The sequence below is a fragment of the Heterocephalus glaber genome, unplaced genomic scaffold, assembly GCF_053883595.1.
Source record: "Heterocephalus glaber isolate CG9 unplaced genomic scaffold, H.glaber_assembly_v1.0 deba00000738, whole genome shotgun sequence".
Classification (NCBI taxonomy): Eukaryota; Metazoa; Chordata; class Mammalia; order Rodentia; family Bathyergidae; genus Heterocephalus; species Heterocephalus glaber.
In genome coordinates, this window is record NW_028258161.1 from 3244231 (window position 1) to 3268580 (window position 24350).

Here is a 24350-nt window from a genome sequence, read left to right on the forward strand (position 1 = left end):
GGCACACTTGTTTTCGCCTCTACAGCAAAAGAGAGAGGTACAATTGTTTTGTTGGTGTCAGCATACATCCCGAGCTGGGCTGTACTCCACACTCCCACAGATTGTCCAAAGCCACAGCATCAACAGCCCACTGCCCCTGCAAACGTCTGCAGAAGCACCTGGACACCTGCCTCTGGCCATCTCTCCTCCTAGTTGGGTCTGGGGTGGCCAGTCCAGGAGTGGTAGGTGTTGCACATCTGGCTCTTCGATGCTTCGTCCATTTTGCTTCGAGCCTCAGCCCTATTATAGTGTTCGGCATTGTGCCACCAGCAAAGGTTTGCACTCCCTGAGCCCAACCTAGGCAGAGGCAAGTGGGCCCAAATCTAAAATTTGACATTAATAATTGCAAATGGATTGCAATGAATTGTTTTTTGAGTGACTCTCAAAAGACAATTCTCTTACTCCTTGGGGATTTGGTAAAAAATTAAATCTCAACTCAGTCTCTGCCTAACAGTACAACCCTATTCTTAAAATCTCATACCCATAAAACCTTCCACACCAGATGAAGATACATTCTTACCAGACTAATTACAGGCAGGTGTTTGGGCTTGCTCCTTCTCAAGTATGATTTAATTTAGCTATTATACTAGTGAATAAGGCAAAGTGGAGGGTGTGTATCTGCACACATAGGAATGGACTGAACTCAAACTGAGTTCCACTCCTCTCTAGGAAAGTGAAAAAACAGGTATATTTGTTATGAATAAGATGGAAAGTATGGATTTATTAGATCTAGTATAAATGTGAGTTCAGAACTGTAATAATATGTCGGAGAAAAACATAGTCCTATATTAACAACCCAAGAAAAGTGTATAGAATTTGGATATTTAGCAACAAAATAATTATTCCTTCCTTTAAAATGAAGAAGAAAACAGGAGTAAGTGCTTCCTAAGAGGAAACCTGAAAAGTCTGCTTCAGAATCCACTCATGAGCTGTAGGATAGTGCAAACCGTGAGCAAGAATCAGGCAAAACCACTGCAGACAGCATTCAAGAGCCCTGACCCAAAATGTAAATAATTTAAAAAGCAAAATAAAAGATAGAAAATGGAAAACAGAGACATCAATCTTTTGCAAATGGGAAAGGGACCAGGAGATGGGGGACGGGGGGGAGAAGGGGACGTAAGAAGAATTAAGATGTGTTACCTACATGTACCAACTCCTCATGGTGAATGTAATCACTATGTACAGCAAATGTGTACTAATACAAATACACTTTAAAGAAACTCAAAAAGAGCACACTGAACTGCAGATCAGAAAAAGTATGCTGGGGCCTGGCCTTACTCTTGAGCAAATCCCCCAATACTGAGTCATTTTCCTCATACATACCGAGAATTCTGCTTTCTTTGCCGCTTGCCATAGAATGGCTATGGCAGCAGCCAGGTGAGGGTCTCGGAAAGCACTCTGTGAAGGTCAAGGGAGTCGGTCGGCCCTGCCCTCATGCTTTCTGTTTGCTTCTTCCCCGTGAGCCTGGCAGTTAGGTGCTGAGTAGCACAGATCACAGCTGGCAAGCAGAGCGGACCGTGGGAAGTCCTAACAGGCCAGCCACTGCACTTCGGCTGCTTCCAGCAGGGACAGGCTTTCTCAACAACCAAGTCCTGCGTGACCTGGGTGAGTCTGCACCCAAGAGGCAGCATAAGAGACAAGCCAGAAAATGTCCAGCTGCCCCCTTGGAGTCCTCACAGCTGATCCTCTGAGCAGAAAATGGAAACAGTGCAATAATGCGGTGAGGCAGATTTTAAAAATCCTTTGCAGCAGCAGGGAAGAATGAAGCTCAGGTTCCAAGTTCAGAGACCCAGTACCAGTGTGTTCGGGGAGTGAGGTAATTAAATGTTCTTTGCAACTTTTAATTTCAAGACCACAGATCATTGATTTTGTAGCTGGAAAAGATGCTGAGCCTTCCCATCAATTCACATCTCACAGATGAGAAAACTAAAGCCCAGAGAAAATTCTGTCCAAGTGTACCCTGCAACGTAGTCACAGAGGAGGAACAAGAAAGCAAGCTGGTCCCGCCTTCCTGCTGAGTCGCACTGGGAAAATGGTGTTCTTTCTGTTCTGGAGGTTGGGAAGCTGAGACACATGTGAAAGTGGCTGCGGCTCTCCCAGCAGCCCTCGGGCATGGACACCTCTGAGCAGCATTTCCACCCAGCAGCCCCTACGTGGGGCAGGCAGCACGGCCGCCATGCTGCAGGGGAAGAACGAGCCCCTGAGCTGGGCACCTCCACGACAGAAAGGCTCAGCCTTTCTCCTCTCCCTCGCCATCTGCCCACCGAGGGTCAGCGAGAGCTGGAAAATCAATGTCTTCCACAGGATTATTTTCAACAGAGGCCTAGAGGATCCTGTGAAATGTTCTTTTAACTGAACCCTTTTTTTTTGGTACCGGGGATCGAACTTGGGTCCTTGCGCTTGCGCAGCAGGCGGCGAAACCACTGAGCTAAATCCCCGGCCTTCTGAACCCATTTTTAAATTGTCAGTCCTTGATATGCGCAAGGAATTAATCAAAGCCATATAAGTAAAGATTTCCCTGCAGGGTTAGCTTTAACAACAAGCACTAGAAATAGCCTGCATATACAGGGGTAACGCACAGTACTGAATATGTAAGGTCTTATCTACCTGGGTCTGATTACAGAAACTAATAAAGTATTCTCTAAATAATGAAAGAAAAAAAAAAAGAAATAGCCTACATATCCAACAATAAGGGAATAGTGAAGGAAATACGATGTCTATACTCTATGGAAGTTTATGTAGCAATTAAAATAATCAAGAAGTCTAAGCATAAAATATAATACTTACAATAAAATATTAAGAAAAAAGCATGTGAAAATTTTTATGATAAAAATTATATAAAAATATGTACACACAAATTTTTGAAATGTTGGAATAGAATATAAAGAAGTGAAAATGAAAAGTTAATGGGGTGGCTTATTATGGATTTAAAATTTTTAAATTTCCTTCAATGATTGCATGATATTTTAATTAAAATGCCTCAAGTAGGGCTGGGGATTTAGCTCAGTGGCACTGTGCCTGCCTCACAAACGCAAGGTCCTGAGTTCAATCCCCAGTACCAATAAATAAATAAATAAATAACCTAGATCAAACTGGGTTATAATGGTTATATATCTTGCTAATCACTTATATTTTATTTGTCTATTTTTGAGGCAGTTGAGCGATTGGATATTTGACTTATGCTGTACTCTGGTCTTTCCGTCCTTTGTACTTTCACTAGTCTATTAGTCAACAATCTCCAATGGCACTAGCCTTGTTTAGTTTTTCCTTATCTGCAGTGTTAAAGCCAAATCACAGCGTCTTTCTTTAGTTTTAAGATATGTTAGTTTACTCATCTAAAATTATCTTTTATAGGTCCAAAATAGACAGCAAGATTTCATACAGTCAAACAAGAAAAGTTTTAGTAATGGCTGGATTTTATTTTAAACTGGCCTTGTAACTCACTTCAAATCATTCTACTCAAACTCCCTTGTCAACTTTGCCAGTTCAATTCCCATGTTTTGTTTAGTATTGTTTTCAAAGTACCTTGTTGTATACTAAGTAATCTAGAGGAAAGTTCCTGATAATGCCAACCCAACAGACCCTCAAATAAACCATTAAGGTTAACTTAATCACATAGAAACACCTAGATTGCCTTCAGTCATCCACACTGTAATTCATCCAACAAACACCATTGATATTTATTGTGTGTCAACTGTTTAGGCACTGTGCTAAGTGTGCTGAGTCGAGAGCAAGAATGGAGCCTCTGTCTCCTCAAGGACCTCAGAGTTGTTTGGGGGGCTGGAAACCATGGTTATGAGCATGGGGTTACTAAAATGATCGTTTTCTTTCAACTAACAGGTCAGATGCCTGGTCTAAGTTTTTTCTTCAGCGTTTGGGGATTAAACCCAGGGCCTTCGAGTGTCATGTTGAGCTTCAGCCCCAGCCCTTGTTTATTTTTTATTTTGAGACAGGGCCTCTCTAAGTCATTAAGTTGCCCAGGTTGGGTTTGAACTTGTCTTCCTGCTTCAGCCTCAGAGTGCCGGGATTATAGGCATGTGCCACTACACCTGGCTTGATTTAATTTAAAAAAAAAAACAAAAACAAACCCAGATGGACTGTTTGTTCAAATCGCTTAAATGTACCTTCACTTCAGTGTTAATAAGACCTAACTCGGGCTGGGGATTTAGCTCAGTGGTTCCGGCGCCTGCCTCACAAGTGCAAGGTCCCAAGTTCAATCCCCGGTACCCCCCCAAAAAAAAGACCTAACTTGGGCCAAGCAGAATCAAGAACCTTATTTTGAAGTATTTTTGGCATTCATTTAATCAAATAGCTGACCTGGAAATACACTCAGGAGAAAAAGGATTCCCAGAGCATATGTCTAACAACCACGCTCCAACATGGTTCCCACTGCTGCCTGACCCTTCTAAATGCAGGGTGGCTTTTGAAAGTAAAATCATATATCCAATAAAAATTAAATCTGATTTTCAAAAGAACAAAAGCAAAAAAAAAAAATTTTTCAAACATACAGCAGTGGTTATACACCTAAGCCAGAGCATCCCGGGATGTTTCTGAGACCTGCTTAGTGGCAGCACACATGGTTTTTAGGGCCCTGAATCTGAGAGGGAACAAGGCAGAAAAATTGGGCAATGCCTTTGGAAAGGAAGAGCCAGGCTGTCGGAGGTCAAAACTAACTGTTGGGCCAACGCCATGAGACCAAGCCCTGGGTCGCTTACAGAAGCATCCCCAAGCCCACCTCCTAGCAGTTTCAGTAAAGATTTGGTGTTGAAGATGTTTGTGTTTGGACCTCCAGTGATCCTGCACCCCAGCCAGCTACTTGGCTTTGGGATCAGGGCAGCCCCCGCAGCTAGTGATGACCATGTGAACGTGTTTCTAATTTTCTCCCCCTTCACTATTTATCCACTATTTCTGTTTTTCAGACCTGTTTCACTTTGGAGAAACATTTGCCTACACTCTCTCTTTAAAAAATTAAAATGGTGGCTGTAATGCTCATCCCTGTGACCATCCCAGCTGAGACCCTCCTTGGCCACTGTGCCCACCACAGGGCTTGTGGCTATGTTTCTGTGCTGGCAGAGGTGTGCCCGGGACTCGGGAGAGGATGCGCTGCGTGTCCACAGATGGAGAAAATACCCTGCTGCTCCGCAACACAACTGGGGGCAAACGAGACCCCAGCCCGGGGTCTCCAATTCCTGTGCCCAGTGTTTTTCAGGAATTCAGTCCAACAAGTACTGATAGTAATAATCAATGCAACTCCCACTTATTGGCTGTCTAATACATACACACACATGGCATTCACTTCTCATTTTCACATTCTTCAAGGAAGGTATTGTGCTGACAAGAGGGTTAAAACTCTCAGCACCCAAACTTCTCTGACAATACACTTCTGCCCAGCACGAACTAGGCAGTCATGTGGCATGGCTCTAATGAGGACTAAACACAGCACAAGATAAAAGTAAATACAAAAAAAATCCTTTCCTCCCCTAGGCTAATGTTATATCTTCCCCAAACACACAGATGTCCTTATCTAAGTCTGAGGGCCTTTTGTGAAGCCTGAGCAAGACCTCACCAGTTTATAACTTTAGTTACAATACAGGTGTTCCTGAAAATCCAAGGAACGGGATGCCCTAGAAGATGCATTTCTAGAATAGCTTCATTTGCCAACACACACACTTTCCTATGCCTTTATTCCCTTATAAAAACGCCAGTCTCTCACCCTGAGCGTGCTGATCTTCTCTTGGAAACTTGCTCACTGTCCCTCTTGACAGTGATCTAAATAAACACTTGTCTTGCCTATAACCTTTGTTGGCAAATTCCTTTTACCTCCCTGTCACCGGCCTTCCTCGCACTGTCTTGGATGGAAGCTGGTTTTACTAATCTAACTTTAGAGGTAAGAAGACTGAGGCCCCCAGGGGTGGCAGATCTGGTGACTGGCCTGCACCACATCCAGATATTTCCTAAAAGCCGGGCTGCTCAGGACCTGAGGTTCCTCACCAAAGGAAGGACAAAGGCCACACTGAGCTGTGGGTGCATTCTTGGCCACAATGGGGATGGAGTCAGAGGCACAGAGAAGCTGAGGGTCGGCAGCAACTGTGCACCCTGCCACCCTGCGCGCCATGTTAGTTTCTTCCGGCTCGAGGCCTCTGTGGAGAGGATCATGGCAGATTCTTGTGGACAGACTAGGTCTTCACTGTCTGACCCCAAAGGAACGCACACAGAAAGGCCCAGTAAAAGGTCAAGGTTTTTGGTGGGAAAGTGTGTGGAGAGGGGGAGTCACTTAACTGAGCAGGACACAGGGGAGCCCCAACACTACTTTGGGCAGCATTCGTCCAGGGGACAGTGGAGAGGGCTTCGCCCGGGCTGCCTGGTGTTTCGTGGTCCTCAGTGCCCCAGGCCCCTCAAGGCCTCCACTTGTCTCATCTCAGCTCCTTTCTGGGCCAGGAAACTCTGAACAACTTTTCCCTATCTGCCCTATCTGAAAATAGTTATGTCTCAGACTCCCACAGAACCAGAGCAAAAGGCTCTGGTGAACAACCCAGTCTGCTAAGGTTGTCCTCCTGAGAGCTCTGTGTGGAAATGGGGCATGAGCATCCCCTCAGCCTCTGGGTGGGGTTTTGTTCACCACACTTGGCAGCCATCATCTTTCTCTCTAATTCACTTGGCCTCCACCTCAAAGCCTACCGCAAATGGCCAGTGAGGGTCGGCCAGTGATGTCCCACAAGGTGGGATCATCTTCTTCCTGTGACCCCCAGCCTGAAGCCAGAATCCAGAGCTGCAGCCCTCAGCTGCTTCCCTGAGGTCATGAAGTTCCTGGGTGTTAAGATCTTTGTCCCCTGCACACAGGAACGGGTCGCTTTATGCCCTCCTCAATTCTATGTGACTCATCTGCACCAGGGTCTTTCTGAGAAGAGAGCTGTCATCTTACAGAAAAACCCACAGTCACTTGGCCCTCCGGCCCTGTCTTGCTAGCCCAGGGCTGTGCCATGCTCCCTGGCAGGAACACATGTGCCAGAGGCCCCTCCTGCCCTCCCGGCCATGTCAGTAAACAAAACAGTGAAGGGAGGATGCTGGTAGTGACAACCTCCCCCTGCCCCATTTCTTTAGATCCAAATACACCCCTTTTCTTTTATAAACAGCACAAACCCAATCCCATGAGTGGTCTGTTTTGTCTCCCCTTGTTTTCCTCCCCAGCATCTGGGCCAGGAAACACGGCAGTGACAATATGTAGAAAAGCCAGGTGCCATGGACTGGAAGTAGCAGCAAGTTCTCTTGCTGGCTGGCTGTTTCTCACTGTGGTGACTTGGCAAGGCACATCCTCTCCTCTGTCCCTCTGTTAGTTAGGGGTGGTGGTGGTGAGTCACTGAGCCCAGGATGGGTGTGTCATCGGGCAGCCATGCATGTGCCTGAGCCCAGACAAGGACCCTCTGGGCCAGGACATCGCGAGTGTCCTGCAGAAGGCCGCAAACTCCACACTTCCTATACCTGCTCCCGACTTAGGCCCTTCACCCCACTTGGTCCCTGGCCTGCCAAGGTGCCTCAGATCAGCGAGGGCCACAGGCCATGACCCTGTCAGGCTGACCAATGAGATTTCTTTTGGGCCCAGAGTGTCACGCCAGCAAGGGGGAGAAGGAAGCTGACCGACAGGGTGACTGGAAGAATGTCACCGCCTCCTGACATTTTCTTATCCTGCTGGGTTTCTCTCCCTTTCTCCAGGCTGGCCTGCCTCACTTTCTCTTCTGCTCCCTGCCTCTTGATCCTTCCCCTCCATAAACTTTTGTCTCCTTTTTAATCACTGGAAAATCTACTCTTCAGGCAGCTGTGTTTGTAAACAGCTGGCTCCGAAGTGATGCGCAGCTTGTCTGTCACAGAACCTGCCCGTTCAGCAGCCCTTGATTTGGGGAGGACAGGATTCGAAGGAGACACTGGCTCCTCCTTATCCCTCTCCTATCCACAACACACACAGAGAGCGCTGAAAAGGCCTCTGCCTTCGAGCCATCGGCCTTACCTGAGAGCGGGAGTTGGGCCTGCAGGATGGTGGAGATAACCAGCGTCTTCGCCTTCATCCTGTCCTCCCCAGCACAGCACCAACAGGCAGGGGCTCAGGCGACTGTGGCCCGGACGGCAGAGGAAAGCGGGCTCCGAAGGAGTCTCTGTTGGCTGTGCTCTGCCACAGGAGTCTGCTGGCTGTGTCTTCTCCTCAGGAAGTGGAGACCCATGGGCCTTTGAGAAAGCACCTGCCAACAGGCCCGAGAAACTCACACTCCCCCTTTCGGTTCACGGGCAGGAAGCTCTGGAGGTTTGAGGGTTTGGGGTGTGAATGTACGCGTCAATCTGACTGTCTGAATGTTGCTTTTTCACTCCTCGGACCATTGCTTTATGTCCCTTTATTTTTTTCCTAATTCTTGTCTAATTCTTATCTTGACTGGTGAAGTCAGTCCCAAGGCAAATGTGAGCTCCCAGTGCATGTGAGAGCACTTGCCTCTTTCCTAGACCCAAATGTTTTCTGCAGGTTGGTAAGGTGAAGAGCTCGGGACTCAGGGTCAGGCTAAGCGTAGCGACAGGCACCTCCACCCGCCATCTCCTTGCTGTGTGGCCTTGCGGAAGCCACTCAGCACCCCTAGACTTCAGCGTCCTTACCTAAACAGCAAAGAGTTGGAGCACCTCTGAGTCTGGAGACCTGAACATGGCCTCAGTGCAGACTGCAGGGTACTATGAAATACTACAACTCACATAGTGCTTCAAACACTTTTGTGAGTTGTCAACATTTCAGCACTGAAGTAAGTTACAATAATACAAATAAAATCTAAAATTGAACATAATTAAAAATAGTGAGATCTATATGAAAAAATTTTAGAGCACTGCTGAAAAACACAGAAAGGACCTGGGTAAATGGAAAGATTTATCTTTCTTCAATAGGAAGCTTCCTCTTAAGAATTCCCTAAATGGGGCCTGTGATTTAGCTCAGTGGCACCGTGCCTGCCTTGCAAGTGAAAGGCCTTAAGTTCGATCCCCAGTACCAAAAGAAAAAGAATTCCCTAAATGAATTAATCTATCTTTTAAAATACCAATAAAGTTTTAAAATAAGATAAACTGATTCCAAAGTTTAAATTAAAAAACTAATGTACCAGGGCCAGGGATTTAGCTCAGTGGTTTCACCGCCTGCTGCGCAAGTGCGAGGACCCGAGTTCAATCCCCAGTACCAAAACAAAAACACCTAATGTACCAGAATGGTCAGAAAACAAAAAGTACAAGCAACCAAAGACAAATAGATAAACTGAACATCATCAAAATTAAAAATATTGGTACATCAAAGGAAATAATCCAGGAAGTGAAAATACAGTAAGACCTCAGTTCATTAATGCTTCTGTTTGTAATTCAGTTTGCAAACAAAAACATTGGGCAAAATTTTGCTTCTACTCACAAACTCCACAGCAGGGGACAAATACAACCACAGCCATCTTCCTCACACAAACACAGCCACACAAACACAAACACAACCATCTTCCCCCAAATTACAAAATAAATTAAGTTTGTAAACTGAAGTACCACTATACAATTCACAGACTGAAAGAAAATATTTGCAAATTATATACTAATGATGGTCTTGTATGCTAACTATGTAAGTAACTCATATAAGTTAACAATAAAACAAAACAAACAAATAAACATCAACCAGTTGGCCAGAGCTGGCCATGGCAGCACACACCTGTGGTCCCAGTACTTGGGAGGCTGAGACAGGAGGATCACTACAAGGTCAAGGCCAGCCTGGGCTACATAGTGAGTTCAAGACCAGCCTGAAATACATAGCAAGACCAAAAAACCCAAAACAAGGGCCTGGGATTTAGCTCAGTGGTTTTGCCACAAGCTGCGCAAGTGCAAGGACCAGGGTTCAATCCCTGGTACCAAAAAAACAAAAGCAAATAAACAAAAAAGTTGGCCAAGGATTTAAGTAGAGATTTCTCCAAAGAAGAAACATAAATATCCAATAACAGGAAAAGGTGTTAAATGTTAGCCATTAGAGAAATGCTAATCAAAATCACAGTGAGATACTACTTCATACCTAGTAGGATGGCTAAAATAAAAAAGACAGAAAATACAAGTGTTGGCCAGGATGTGACATGATCAGAACCCTCATACATATCCTTAGTGGGAATGTAAAACGGTGAAGCCACTGTGAAAAACAATTCCGCAAAAATTTAAACATAGAGCTACTATATGACCCAGCACTTCCACTCCTAAGGACATCCCCAAGAAAATCAAAAACATATGTTCACACGAAATTTACACACAAAATGTTCACAGCAGCATTATTCATAATGTGCTCAAGCTAGAAACAACTCAAATGACCACAGCTGAGGAATGGATAACCAACTGTGGCGTATTCAAACAAGGCAGTATGACAGCCACAGGAAGGAACAAAACACTGTGACATGCTACTATTTCAAGAATGGGTGACATTGAAATCATTACACTAGTGAAAGAACCAGACTAAAAAGGGCACACACTGTACATCTTCATTTCTGTGATCTATCCAGAATAGTCAAATCCATGAAGATAGAAAGTAAATTAGTGGTTGCAGCAGATGAGAAGAGCAGGAAATTGGACTAATTGCTAACGGGAATGAGGTTTCTTTGGGGGATGATGAAAATGTTCTAGATGATAGTATAGAACATAGTAAATATGCTAAAAGCCATATAAGTGCAAATTTTAAAATATTGGAACTTATGCCAGCTCCTAAACTATGTAGTGAGACCCTGTCTCAAAAAACAAAAACACAACAAAAAACCAACCAAACAAAAATAGTTCCTAGACATAAATGTAACAAACTATATTTCTAGAAAAATATATAGGAGAAAAAACGTTGATAGAACACAAAAAGCACAAACCATAAAAGAAAAAAAGGAAACTAATTTCATCAAAATTCAAAACTTTTGGGCTGGGGATTTAGCTCAGTGGTTCCGCTGCCTGCCTTGCAAGCCCAAGGTCCCAAGTTCGATCCCCAGTACCAAAAGAAAAAACTTTTTTTTAACTTTTGTTCATTAAAAGACACCATCAGGAAAGTATAAAGGCAATCCATAAACAAGGAGAAATTATTAGTAAACACATATCTTGGAAAGATAACTCATACTTAGAACACATAAAGAACTCTTTCAATCCAACAGGAGAGGGAGAAACACTTCTACACTGATGGTGGGAATAGCACAGCCTCTTTGGAAAACAGTTTGGCAGTTTCTTAAAAAGCCAAACAGAGGCACCCGGAAGGAAGCTCCCCCGCCAAGCTCCTAGGGCAGAGAAGCTGAGCCAGTCCCAGCATCCGGAAGGAAGCTCTCCCACCACCATCTCAAGCTCCTAAGGCAGAGAAGGTGAGCTGCGCAGGCACCAGAAGAACCTCCCCCCGCCCGCCCGCCGTGGAAATGAGAAGACATGTAAACAAGCATCAAAAACAGACTTCTGGATCACCTACAGCAACCCCAAAGGGAAAGGAGATGGAACAATCTGATACTCAACCACCTAGACTCTCTGACCTGGCAACAAAATAGGATCTGGGAAAAATGAAATCAGAAATAATTACTCAGATAACAGCAAAGATTTTGCTCATGGTGCAAGACATGGTTAATAAATCTAGAGAGGACACAGATAAAAAATAGAGGATCTGAGGAACATGATGGAATCCCAACACAGGAAACAAATGGAATCCCTAAAACAGATACAAACAGATTTCCAGGAGATTAAAAACTCCATCAAAAGTCTGTGCAGCAGAATGAACCAATGTGAGGGTAGAATTTCAGATATAGAAGAAAGATTGCAATGAGTGACCAGGAAAAGAAAAATTGCTTTAAAATTGTAAAGGAACATGAGAAATCAGTCCAGAAGCTGCTAGACGATGCAAAGAAGAATAACATAACACTGATTGGAGTCAATGAAGAAAGAGGAGAGAGTGCAGATGACATAAAAAAACTGTTCAGAGAAGCAATGGCAGAAAACTTCCCAACCAGGGAAAAGAACTTGACATACAGATAAGTGAGGCATGTAGGATTCCAAATAGCCTTGATCAAAAAAACTCTACACATACGCATATAATAGTTAGGATTCCAGAAATCCAACAGAAGAACAAAATTCTACAAGCAGTGAGAGAAAAGAAACAAATCACATACAAAGGAAAGCCCATCAGAATCACAGCAGACTTCTCAATGCAAACCCTCAAGGCAAGAAGAGCTTGGAGTGATGTATTTCAAGCCCTAAAGGAAAACAGCCTCCAACCCAGATTGATGTACCCTGCAAAACTATCTTTCAAAATTGATGGAGAAATAAGACACTTTCATGATAAAGAGCACCTCAGGAACTTCATGAATATCAAACCAGCACTCCAAAAAATTTTAGACAATACCCTAGGAAAAGACAATGAGGATCACAACCCCAGGAAGCCCAGCAGAATGAATCCATTGGGTGTGACAAATTAAAGGCAAAGGGGGAGAATCCAACAAAAAGAAAAAGTCATGACAAGGCTTTTAAAACTTTTAACGTCATCTCCCTAATGAGTGTATAATTCAATCTTGTTATTGTACTGATAACTATTTTTCTGATTCTAGAGTTGCACACCTTTCCTTGTGCTGTACTGCTATTTTTCATCTTCTTATGTCTACTTTTTAATTGGCTTATCTATTAATGAGCTCTAAGAATTCTTTATATATTCTGGTCATAGGTTATATGCATTGTAAATATGGTCTGTTTAAGGACTACTTTTCATTTTAATGATGTCATTTAAAGTTCTAAATTTTGATGGAATCTCATTTATCAATTTGTTTCTTTTATACATCATGTTTTTTGTATCCTAGGTAGTTCTTGCCTGCCCTGAATTCATAAACATTTTCCCTTATAATTTCTTCTTAAAGTTTTATACTTTTAGTCTTTCATATTTAGGTTCATAGATCCCTTCAAGTTATTTTCATGTATGAAAATAAAGGGTTGAGGTTAATTTTTTATATACAGATACCAGGTCTTCTAGTGCCGTTTGCTGAAAACACTATCTCTTCCTCGGCTCTTGAATTGAGTTTATATTCTATAAAATGCTAATGTTAAATAATCTTTCAAAACTCACTGGGCCATATATGTGTGGTTCTATTTCTAGATTCTCTGTTCTATTCAAATGATCTATATGTCTTTCCTTACACCAACACTGCCTTGATTACTGTACCTTTAGAAGAAGTCTTAAAATTAGGTACTAAAGGTCTTCCATCACTCTTTTTTTTTTTTTTAACTTTTCTAGGTCCTTTGTACTCCTACATAACTTTTAAATTTCAATATCCAATTCTTCATTTATAGCAAGTATACACAGACCTGAATTTTTATATATAGCTTGTGTTTTCTAATCCTGCTAAATTAAAATACAAGTTCTAGGGGCTTCTAGAGATTTCTTAGTATTTTCTCTGTAGATGATCATTTCTTCTACATATACAGATTTTGCTTCTACCTTGCCAATCATATCCTAATTGTGTTATTTTATTGCCAGACTATTTTGGTGGGGCCTAGGTTTCAAAGTTTAATGGACAGATAAAGAGTAAACATATCTGCCCTTGTTCCCCACCTTAAGGAGAAAGCATTGTATCTTCTCCATTCATGCAAAGCGTTCTCACTGGAAGTATGGAGTACATGTCTTTGATCTGTTGAGAAGGTTCTGTTCTACTTCTAGTCTCCTGATAGCTTTTACCATGAACAGCTGTAGAATTTAGTCTAATACTTTTTCTCCAACTACTGACAGGGTCATATGGCTTTTTCCTTTCCTCTGTTAAAATGATGACTTTTGGGGGTGGATCTTCCAATGCTGAACCAACACTACCATCCCTATAACAAAACCACTTTCTACATCCTGCCAGATCTGACTTCTAATAGTTTGTTTTGTTAAACAAATTTCTATCTATGTTCATACTTTTTTCTTCTATTATCTTTATCCAGTTTTAGTGTTAGCACAATGTTGAGTTCCTAAAATGAGGGGAGAAGTGTTCCTTATTTCTGCTTTAAATGTTTGATATAATTTAACAGTTAAAATGTATATGAGCCTGCTGTTGTCATATAGGTAGGTTTTGAAGCTAGGAATATACTTTCTTTAATAGGTGCTATTCAAATTTTATATTTACTCCAGAGTTAGTTTCATTAATTTGTCTTTCAAGGTACTTCTTAGAAGTTGTCAAATTTATTTCAAAACAGATTTTTGTAATATGCTTTCTATATCCTTTTAAATTCTGTAAAATCTGTGGTAATGTCTCCTAGATCTTGATATTGTAATTTTAAAAATGTATAATTGATATTGTGTAACAGGAAGAAAAGGTCTAAAGGAGCAGGGGAAGTGGAAGGGGTAGGGGAAGGGAAAAAAGGGAAAGGAAAAAATATGAAAAGAGGAAAAAAATGGAAACAAAGTCTTTGCAAATAGGGAAGGGTGGAGCGGGTGAAGGGAGGGCAGGGAAATGGGGAAAAAATAAGAACCAAGATACACATGTAATGGTACAAGATCCCAATGATGAATGTAACTGTATTTTATACCTAAAATGTACCAAGAAACTTAATGGGAAAAAAAAAAAAGCCAAGCAGACAGCAACCATCTGATCCAGCCATTCCAGGTATCTACCCTAGAGAAAAGAAAATATATGTCCATACGAAGATTTATACATGAATATTCATAGCAACTTTATTGGTAGTAGCCCGAAACTGAAAACCACCAAAATGTCCTTCAGTAAATGAACAGAAAAACAAATCATGGTACATCCATTCAATGAAATAATACTCAACAATAATAAGGAGTACACTGGCAAACACAACATGGATGAATCTCAAAAATCACTGTATCAAGTGAAAGAAGCCAGGCAAAAAGAACACATATTAAATGAGTCTACTTATATAAAATTCTACAAAATCTAAACTGGTCTACAGACCAGTTGTAATATGTCTCAAGTCAAATCATACACTAAGAGAAGGCACTTGCTGTACTACAAGAAAGGGCCTAGTTCCTTAATATAGAAAGAGCATCTAAACATTATTCAAGGATAGCAAACACTTTCTGAGTGTCCACCAGGTGCCAAGCACTGTGCTACATGTTGAAAATGTAACTGAGAATAAAAGAATCTCACCTTCACAAAATGTTCAAGTTGGTGGAAATGTCAGCAACATTAGAAAAACAGGGGAGGATGTGAAGAGAAAGCTCACGGAAAAGGAAGGAACTAATAGCTTCTAAGTGGAAATCACCATCATTCATAGCAGGGTAGACCTTGAGTAACCCTAGGGTGAGCGCACTTTTAACCTGTCGTGCTGCTTTCCATCCTTCAAATGAGTTCCATCCCCTCTTGCTTCCTAAGAACATTGCTCCAAAAACTCTCTTTCCTCTCTCTAGCATGTCAATATTTTCTTCCAAACGGGATCATTCTTACCAGTGTACAAGTGTCTTATTTTTCTCATCTTAAATTATTTAAAAAAGCTTTATGTAGCATTCTCACACTGGAGCTTGCCATTTCTCCTGCTGCCTCGGGAATCCAGTCTCCACGTGTGGAAGCTTGAAGCCCGCAAGTGCCCCTCTGATGTCCCGAGCTAACTTCCAGGCAAGTAGGGCCTTTGTAGCCCACCCAGCCACACGAGTGACCTCCGGTGAGACATGTCAAGCTGGGCTAAGCCTGAGCCCAGGGTAAGCTGCTGACCCATCGAATCTGGAACAACTAAGAGTTATTATTCAAAGCCACCAAGTCTGGGACAGCTGTGACACACTGACAAATAACTGAACAACTCAGGATCCCCTGATCAACTCAGGAAACGCTCTGTTTGGTTCCTTTTGGTCACACATCCCCTCTTGCATCCACCATTTCTTCCAGGGGGACAAGATGACACTGGAGCTGGGACAGTATGATTAACAGCCTAGCAGAATAATTTACTCTTGGAAAATAGAAGGGGCAGGGCTCTGGGCACGTGGAGAAAGTACCTGTTCTCACATCCAGCTTTGCCTGGCCCAACACAGTAGGGCCGGAGCTGAGAGAAGCCAGGCAGAGCATGAGGGCCAGCAGCTGAGAGTTCCTTCAAAAAAATGAAATAACTACTGGGCCTCTCCAATACCTCAGGGAGTTACAAACTCATTGCCCTTGGTTCAGAGCTCTGAGTGGGGTTGATACCCGAGGGCTCCACACCTGCCGATTCAGCATGTGTTCTGCTGTCTATACAGATGAGCTTGGGAAGACATGTGGGCACCTGTTCAAGATTCATGCTGAACCCCAGAGAAAGGAGCACCATCTTTCTGTGGAGAGGGGACCTGCGGGGACAGGGCAAGCCAGGAGCTGTCAAGCCAGGAGGCTGCCTCTCTCCCACTTGAGGACATCAGCCAGCCCACAGCCTGGAGACTGGAAAGAGCCACATGCTCCTAGTGCCATCTGGCTCCACCTGTCAGCTCCTTGGGTTCATCAAAACCCATCAGGTGGGAGACTGTACTGAGCTATAGCTTCTTCAGGTGGGCTGAGGTCTGCCGCTTACCCCTAACGGTTCCCTCCCTGGCTTTTGCCTTTCTCTGAATTCACCTTCTACAGCAGCTCCTGTCCAGGCTGCAGGGATGGAGCAGGAGGCCGAACAATTCTCCTGTTCCTGATCATCAGAGATGGGAGCCCCTGAGGGAAGAATGGCTTCTGTCCTTGGGTAACCAGAGGCGACCTCTCCCAACACCCCCTGAGGGAACAGTCTTCCCCAGGACTAAGGACCCTGCCCAGTGACCCTGCCTCTATCCATGTCCTCACTGAATATCCGGGACTGGCCAGCAGTGGGAGGCCCACTGTGTGCTGCTTCCCTCACACAGAGCTTTCCTGAGCAGTCGCCCTGGGCCAGGGAATGCGGTGCCCACAGGGTCCCAGGCAAACACCCAGTGGGGCCCCGCTTGTCAGCTGCTGTCAGGAGCCCAAGCTGTGTACCAAGCCCTCCTTTTGGGAAGCCCACCCTTGTTTCCAAGGACCCCTCTTCTAGAAAAACTTCTTCCCCCTTTTTCTACCTTGAAGAACTGGTTTTCAAACCTGGGGCAAACTTCCTTTGTCTACCCTTGCTGTCTTAGTCACTTTCACGTCCCTCAGACAAAAGACCAGACACCCACAACATAAAGGAGGAGAGGCTTAATTTGCTCCATGGTTACAGAAGGTTTGGCCTATGGTCCTCTGGCTCCAAGGCAGAAATGGCATGGTGGAGAAAAGCTGCTCACCTCATGGGAGTCAGCAAGCAGAGAGAGAGAAGGCAGGAGCCAGGGACAGGAATACACAAATCAACTGCTTTCTCTGGAATTTAAATCCTAAAAGAGTGAAGCAAGGCCTAGAAATACCTGTATTCATTTCTCCCTCTTGGATTCATCACTCCGACATGAATTCATCCCAGGAGCTATCTGTGTTTTCTGATTGTATGGACACTGTTTCAGTAAACTTACTTTTTCCTCATTACCCATGGTTGGTTCTGTTCCTTGCAACCAAAATAGTCTAACTAATAAAAGGGGATTTTTGGAAGTTGCATTAGCTTTCTATTGCCACATAACAAATGTGGCTCACAACAACACCCATTTATAGTCTCACCGCAGTGTAGCTCAGAAGTCCAGGGGCATGGCTGGGCTTAGCTGAAGCCAAGGTATGACCTGAGACTACAGTTCTGATCTGAAGCTCAGCATTCTCCTCCAAGCTCGCTGGTTATTGGAGGATTTATTTCCCTAAATTGTAGGACTGGGGTCCTTATTTTTCTGATAACTGTTGGGTAGGGACTCTCTGATCCCAGAAGACACCTGCAGTCCCCCTCTGCCATTTACTACAATGGAAGGACAAATGTGCTAGCGCTCCTATTCCCAGGTTCACTCATGGTCAAAGGGATTCCATGGGACATATGCAGCAAGGTATGGAAATCTTGGAGGCCATCCTAGAATGCTGCCTCCCACAGTGGCCCATCTGGAAAAGATGCTCCTTCCTTCTCTCTATGTGAGGATCAGGCGTGCCTGGCATCCATCTCTCACCAAGTGAAGGAAGTTTGCCCAGGGATGAAGCCAACACAGAGGAGGGCAGAGCAGGAGATGGGCACAGTCAGGTAGAACATTGCATGCATGGGTGCCATCCCTGAAGGCCTCCTCCCTGGTCTTTCCACCTGATGGGTCGCTAACCTCCTCTTAAGCTATGGAGTCTACAACATGTGTCTGAAATAGTCTTGACTATTGCAGTTGCTGGAACCCCATGGCCATGGAAGACAGTTTAACAAATGTCATAGCTGGCCAGGGTCCACACAGCTGGGAGGCATCCCCACTGGGTCCTCCCTCTCGGATGATTAATTGTCCTTAAGAAAATTAAGCCAAAGAATTTTGGTTTTCCAGCACAATATTAAAGAGGCAAAGAATAGCTCATGTTCAAACACTCCAAAAAATAAATGCAAAAAGAGCCCTGCACAAAGATATAAAAGACAAAAAGTAAATAAATAACGCAAAAGATGCTGAGATCAAGCTGCTGGCACAAGTAAGATTAAACAGGTACGAAGAATGGAGAGGATGGATTACAGCCTACTAAACATTGCTGTTGATAGCCCCACACTTTCCACTGCAAACAGAGCCTTTTCTGCTTTAAGGGGGAGCCTTCCATTTGCATCTCACTGTCATACACTTGTCATTTCAATCTTCTTGATGACTCAGTGAGGTGGTCACTACTGCCGAACAGTTTCCACTTACAGTTGAGGAAAGTGAGAATGTGCCCAAGGTCACAAAGCTGAATCAAGACTGGAACTCGAGGGTTTTAGGTGCTGGTCCACAGTAGTGGACAACATGAGCTTCAGAACACGAAGTCTCAGGTCCAAATTCCAGCCACAGCCAGTCAGTCCCAGGGTGCTGTTTCTGAACAAGCCAAAAGCTCTCTGAAACCCTTTGTCTCGCATTGGCGCCCCCTGCCGGCCTCGTGGTGTTGTTGGTTGAATGAATAAAATGACAGGCCAAGCGCCCGGCTAGCGAAGGTGCTGGGAAATGCTGGCTCCCTCCTGCCACCCAGGGGAGGCCACAATCGCCATTGCTGTCTGGGAAGGGACGCCAGAGCGTTATGAAATATTTGGCAGGCTAAACTCTCGGCAAAAATCTTCTAGGAGCGATGGGAGCCCCGAATGAGAAGTGGAGTCATGGTCTCTGCAGGGAGGACAGTCCCATGTCCCCAGGGTAGGGACCAGCATACTTCTTCTTTAATTCTTCTGGAGCTCGGCATCAGAGCTCGTGTGTCTGGCTTAGCTTGGTTAGGAACACTTGCTTCCAGCCTCCGAAGCGTTATAAAGTCAGCTCCACCCACCCCACATTGTGTGACAGAAAGCTCCTGTCTTGGAATCCCCAGCCTGGGATCTGGTCCCAGCTTCGTCCTTCACACGCTCTGTGACCTTGACCCTCTCAGGGCCCTGATGTTCTCCGCTATAAGACCAAGGGGCTGAGCTAAATGCCCCCCACCCCAAGGTGTCTTCCACTGGAGACTGTGCTGAGGAACCGTGACTCCCGCCTCCCAGCGCCCCCTGCTGGCCCACAGTTGAGGCACGGGTTGTGCTGAGTCCCCTGCCCTGTTCCACGCGCCTCACTGCTGGGGAAGCAGGTGTTCGCGCTTCCACAGGACGGTCAGGCTCTCAGCCCCCTGACTGTCACGGGGAAGCTGGTCCTGACGCCGAGAGGGACTGGCCCTCGAGAGCCACCTGGGCCCTTTGTGCCCTTGAGGAAAAAATTCAGTCAAGACACAGGGAGCCGTACGGAAGTACGGGTAGAGCTTACTGTACAGCAGACAGAGAGAGAGTTACACCTGTAAGCGAGCAGGTGGGCAGAGCCACGGAAGCTTCTGCCCAGGGTGGAAGTCTGGACGTCTCCGTATGCACCCGAGAGGCACACCTAGGGTCTGGGGAACCGGGGAAATCAGGATGCGTGTGGTGTTTTTACTTAGAATTAGTCTTCCTGTCCCTATCCGGTGGCCAGTGTTCCCTCAGAGGCCTTAACCATATAAGAAACTTAGAAAAGAAGTTTATGAAAGAAGTTCTTAATTTACACCAGGTCGCAAGCCAAGGCGGCAGGATCTCTAAAGCCCATTCATTGGCTTTCCTGCTATCACGGGCCATCCACTACGGCGACCAGGAATGGATGCACCTTGTCCTAGAAACAGAGCCCTGCACCTTTGGGTTTGAGGCCCCGTGCAGGCCTATACATGTTCTAGACACCGAGGCCTTTGCCTCTTGACTGTAGCAGGCAGTGCGGGAGCTCGGCCCGCTCCCGCTTACCTACCTGCCTGACAGCGGAGCTGGAGGTCCTCACCCAGCCCAGCGCGCCCCAGGAGCCCCCCCAAAGGCCACCTGTGCCCGGGGAGTAAGCCCCGAGGGGCCATTTCTGGGGACCCGTGAGCTCCAGCATTAGCCACGGACAGCCCGTCAGCACGGGCACAGCTTCAAGGGAAGGAAGCGTGGTACCCAGGACAGAGAGGGGCTGGACCGCAGCGGGGCAGCGGGTCTGGCACGCTAAGAAGGTTGGAGCCCAGTTCTCCCGCCCCGGCACAGCCTTAGCGATACGGCCCCACAGGGACCCCTAACGGCGGTTTTAAGGAACTGCAGCTCCCGGGCTTCTGCTCTGGGCCAGGTGGGTCTGACCTGGATCCAGGACCTCAGTGTCTCAGTGAGGGTGTCCCAGCTCACACACAACAAGTGTGACCTCGCAATGGCGTCATGTCCCAGAAAATGCCCGGTTCTTCTCTCCTGTACGCTCTTACCGACACAATGGGCTCTAGTCATTCCTGAGCTTGCAGGGTTCTACGTACGACTATGACCACGTCTGTCTGGGACGTCACCCTCGGTTTCCTGAGGCGTCCTGGCCTGAGCGGGACCCGACACGCTGCGAGACCTCAGAGCTCACACTGCATGCCCGAAGCGTGTCAGAGGCCCCTGCGCAACCCGCGGACCTCCTGAGTGTGGCCCTTGCCATGTCCATACCTCACACAGTGAAAACAAGTGGCAAGAAAGGGCCACAGGTCAGCAGCCGCCCGCCAGGGGAATCTAGGGTCAGGGTGAGATTTAAGGAACAGATGGATGGGGAAACGTGTGCACTACCCGAGCCAACCACCGGGAAATCCAACCTCCTCTGCCTCGCCCATTTCTCCGGCTTATTGCAAGGGTTAGATGTCACATGGATGTATTTCATAAAATTAAGTGCTTGGACGGTCATACTTATATTTAATCTCCAGGGCTGGGGATTGACCCCAGGGGCATCCACCACTGAGCTGTACCCTCACACCCTCCCTGCTTTTGAGACAGGGTCTCACTATGTAGCCCAGGCTGGCCTTGAATTTGTGATCCTCCTGTCCCAACCTCCTAAGGAGGCTGAAATTACAGATGTGCACCACATCTGGCATGACTTTTTTTGGAGAAAATTCAATCTATAAATCACTGATTGCCGCTTGAAGCAAAGGAAAGCAATAGTATTTATTGAGTGCTTGACATGTCAGTGTTTTGTGTGGTTTTTGTGTAGTAACTTGAATTCTTCCTACCAACCAAGGAGGCAGTGCTATCATTATGCTCCTCCACCTGAGGGATGAACGACCCACAGCACACCCAGAGGAGGAAACCTGTCAGAGATAAACAGCTGGGCAGGGAGGAAGATGGGATTTGAACCCAGGCAGCACCGTGGCAGAGCGGTGTGCTTGATTTGGAGACTAACTGTCCTTCAAGGCTCCCAGACAGGGTGCTGCTGGGGACACAGGGGCTGGAGGATTCCTTCTCACCTGGTCCTAACAATGACAACGACCACTGCTGAGTCGGGGACCAGCTGAGCAGTCCCTTAACATCCTTGCCTGCCCTGCCCTGATGCGCAGAGGAGCCCGAGGCTCAGAGAGGCAGAGTGAGCTGCTTGGGCCACACACAGGGAGGCACAGCTGGGGCAGGAGCCAGGTCACCTCTGCCATCCTGCTGTCCCACAGCCCACTCCCAGGGGACCAGGCAGGCCCTTTGTCCTCCCAGCCCAGGGTTCCCTGGTCCTTTCTGCCCTCTCTGGGATTCCTTGCACAGGAAGCAAAGGCGCCTGGAGTAGGAAGTGCCCTGAGGCGCCGCCAGCCCAGAGCGCAGCTGTGATTTTGGATAGGGACGCTGCTCACAGCAGGGCATGAGAGTCCCTCACCTGGATACCTTGTACGGGACGTGTTCTGCACAAGCTCACCCTGAAGTCATGGTCTAGGGTGAAGGACTTCACCCATGGTCTAGGACTAAAAGCTGGTGCTGCTCCTGAATCCCCTGGCCTGCGTGGGCCTGGGAGTTATCACAGGAAAGGTTTGGGATGAGCAAAGAGGATGAACCCTGGTCACTGATTTTCTTCCAAACATAACTGCTCTGACTGAACTCTTTGGGGACCTATGTGGTGACAATTAGGAGCTAATAAGTTTAGGTGAGGTCATGGGATGAAATCCTAATCAGACAGGGCTGTGGCTTTATGAGGAGGGAGGGATCTGCCCCTAGTGCCAGCGAAAAGCAGCCTTCCCTAAGCTGGAGGGGGCCTCACCGGAACCTGACCATCTTTGCCCTGATCTTAGACTTGAGGCCTCTACAATGGTGAGAGATCAACTTCTGCCCTTCACACCGGCCAGTGTGTGCCATTCTATTATGGCAATGTGAGCAAAGGAGGACACACAAGTCCAGGGACAAAGACCACAAACAGACAGCAATGGCATGGCGGCCTGACTAGGGCCCGCGGCAGCAAGCTGCTGTTCCCCTTCCCAGAAGGGCCTACACTGGGGCAGGGGCGCTGCCCTCCTTCACCAAACCGTCCTGAGCAGCATCTTCGCACCAGGTTTTGGCCATGAGAGAGATAGATGGAGTCCCCCGCGGCGCCATCTGCAGCAGATGCCTCCTTCCAGCACTGCAACCTGGGATCTGGCTCCCTACTGGGGCCTCATTGCTGGGACACCAAGCAAAGCTGCCACACTGGGGTTCAAATGCGCAATCGCTGAAATAAATGATCCTAAATCACTCAGCAAGCTGAAGGTCACGCCTCCATTTCCACTGCAGTCATTAGGCTTTGGGTAGAAAGTTTGGAGACAAAAGGTTCGGTCAACTTTCATAGAGGGGGTTTCACAGGAAAGGCAGCGCTGGCTTGGTGTTACAGGGCAGGGTAAGGCAGCCAGGCTCAGACTCGGCCTGCAGGGCTGCTCACTCCTGATAAGCCAGGCAGGTGAGGCACCGCATGTGCCAAGTAGAAAACCCCACAGGCTTGGGGCAGGACCCTGGGGGTGGGTGCCAGGTAAAATGGGAGAATTCAGCTAAGGATCGTGAGGAGACAACCAGGCTAAGGCAGGGGCAACTCCGCGTTCATCCCGTGTTGAGACCCCTCTGCTGAGATTTGGGATCATGGCCTGACTAAAAGAGCTCCTTTGGATTTGTCATCAAGAATGAACATCATACACAAAACGCCTTCCAAATAGATTGAAGAGGTAACAGCAAAGCATTAAGCTGTAAACATGGAAGAAAACTTGAATTGCTATTTATCAAATTTCTCAAAGGAAAATAAGCAAGTGTGAAAAAATTGAAGATGAGAGATGATTGGTCATGTTAAAAGATTCTATAGACAGAAATTGATACATTTTAAAGAGGGTAAAAAGTAAAAAAACCAAGTGCTGGCAACAAATTTAACTAAATGGTTTCATATAGTTAGTATAAGGAGTTCACCAAGATAAATTTTTAAGAAATGTTGCCCCTGGCACGGTGGCCCACACCTGTAATCTCAGCACTCAGGAGCCTGAGGCAGGGGGATTGCTTTGAGTTTGAGGCCAGCCCGGACTACACAGTGAAACCCTGTTTCAAAACACCAAAAATAAAAACATTTTTAATTTTAAAAATTAAAAAATCATCCAAAGGCCTTTAGGTAGCTCAGTGGTAAAGTGTGTGCTTCACATGCATGAGACCCAGGACTCAACCCTGGCACCACCAACAATAAAAATTAAAAATGATCCTTCAAAAACAAACAGGCAGGGCTGGGGATTTAGCTCAGTGGTGCCGCCACCTGCCTCACAAATGCAAGGTCCTGAGTTCAATCCTTGATACCAAAAAAAGAAACAGGCAAAGAACATACATTGATAGCTCACACACAAAAGAGCTAACAAAATATTTTAAAATATTCAATATTGCCAGGAACTTAAAAATTACTAATTAAAATAATATACTAGTATTTTTACTAGTTTTACAAATTTACAAATTTACAAATTTACAAAGTCACCACACAGAGTGAGCCCTGTAACACACTGCAGGATTGTTCATTGACATAAATTTTTAAAAGCTACTTGTAATAAATACTAACA

General features: G+C 45.8%; 1 protein-coding gene across 1 annotated transcript in view; it reads right to left on the bottom strand.

Moving 5' to 3' along the window:
* Positions 1-9710, bottom strand: part of Cd247 (CD247 molecule) — a 70752-nt gene extending 61042 nt beyond the window's left edge. The window contains exon 1 of the mRNA XM_021244745.2: positions 8042-9710. Coding sequence (XP_021100404.1) covers positions 8042-8099 — 58 coding nt within the window. The 5' untranslated portion in view covers positions 8100-9710. The remainder of the gene's footprint in view (positions 1-8041) is intronic.
* Between the last annotated feature and the right edge of the window lie 14640 nt (positions 9711-24350).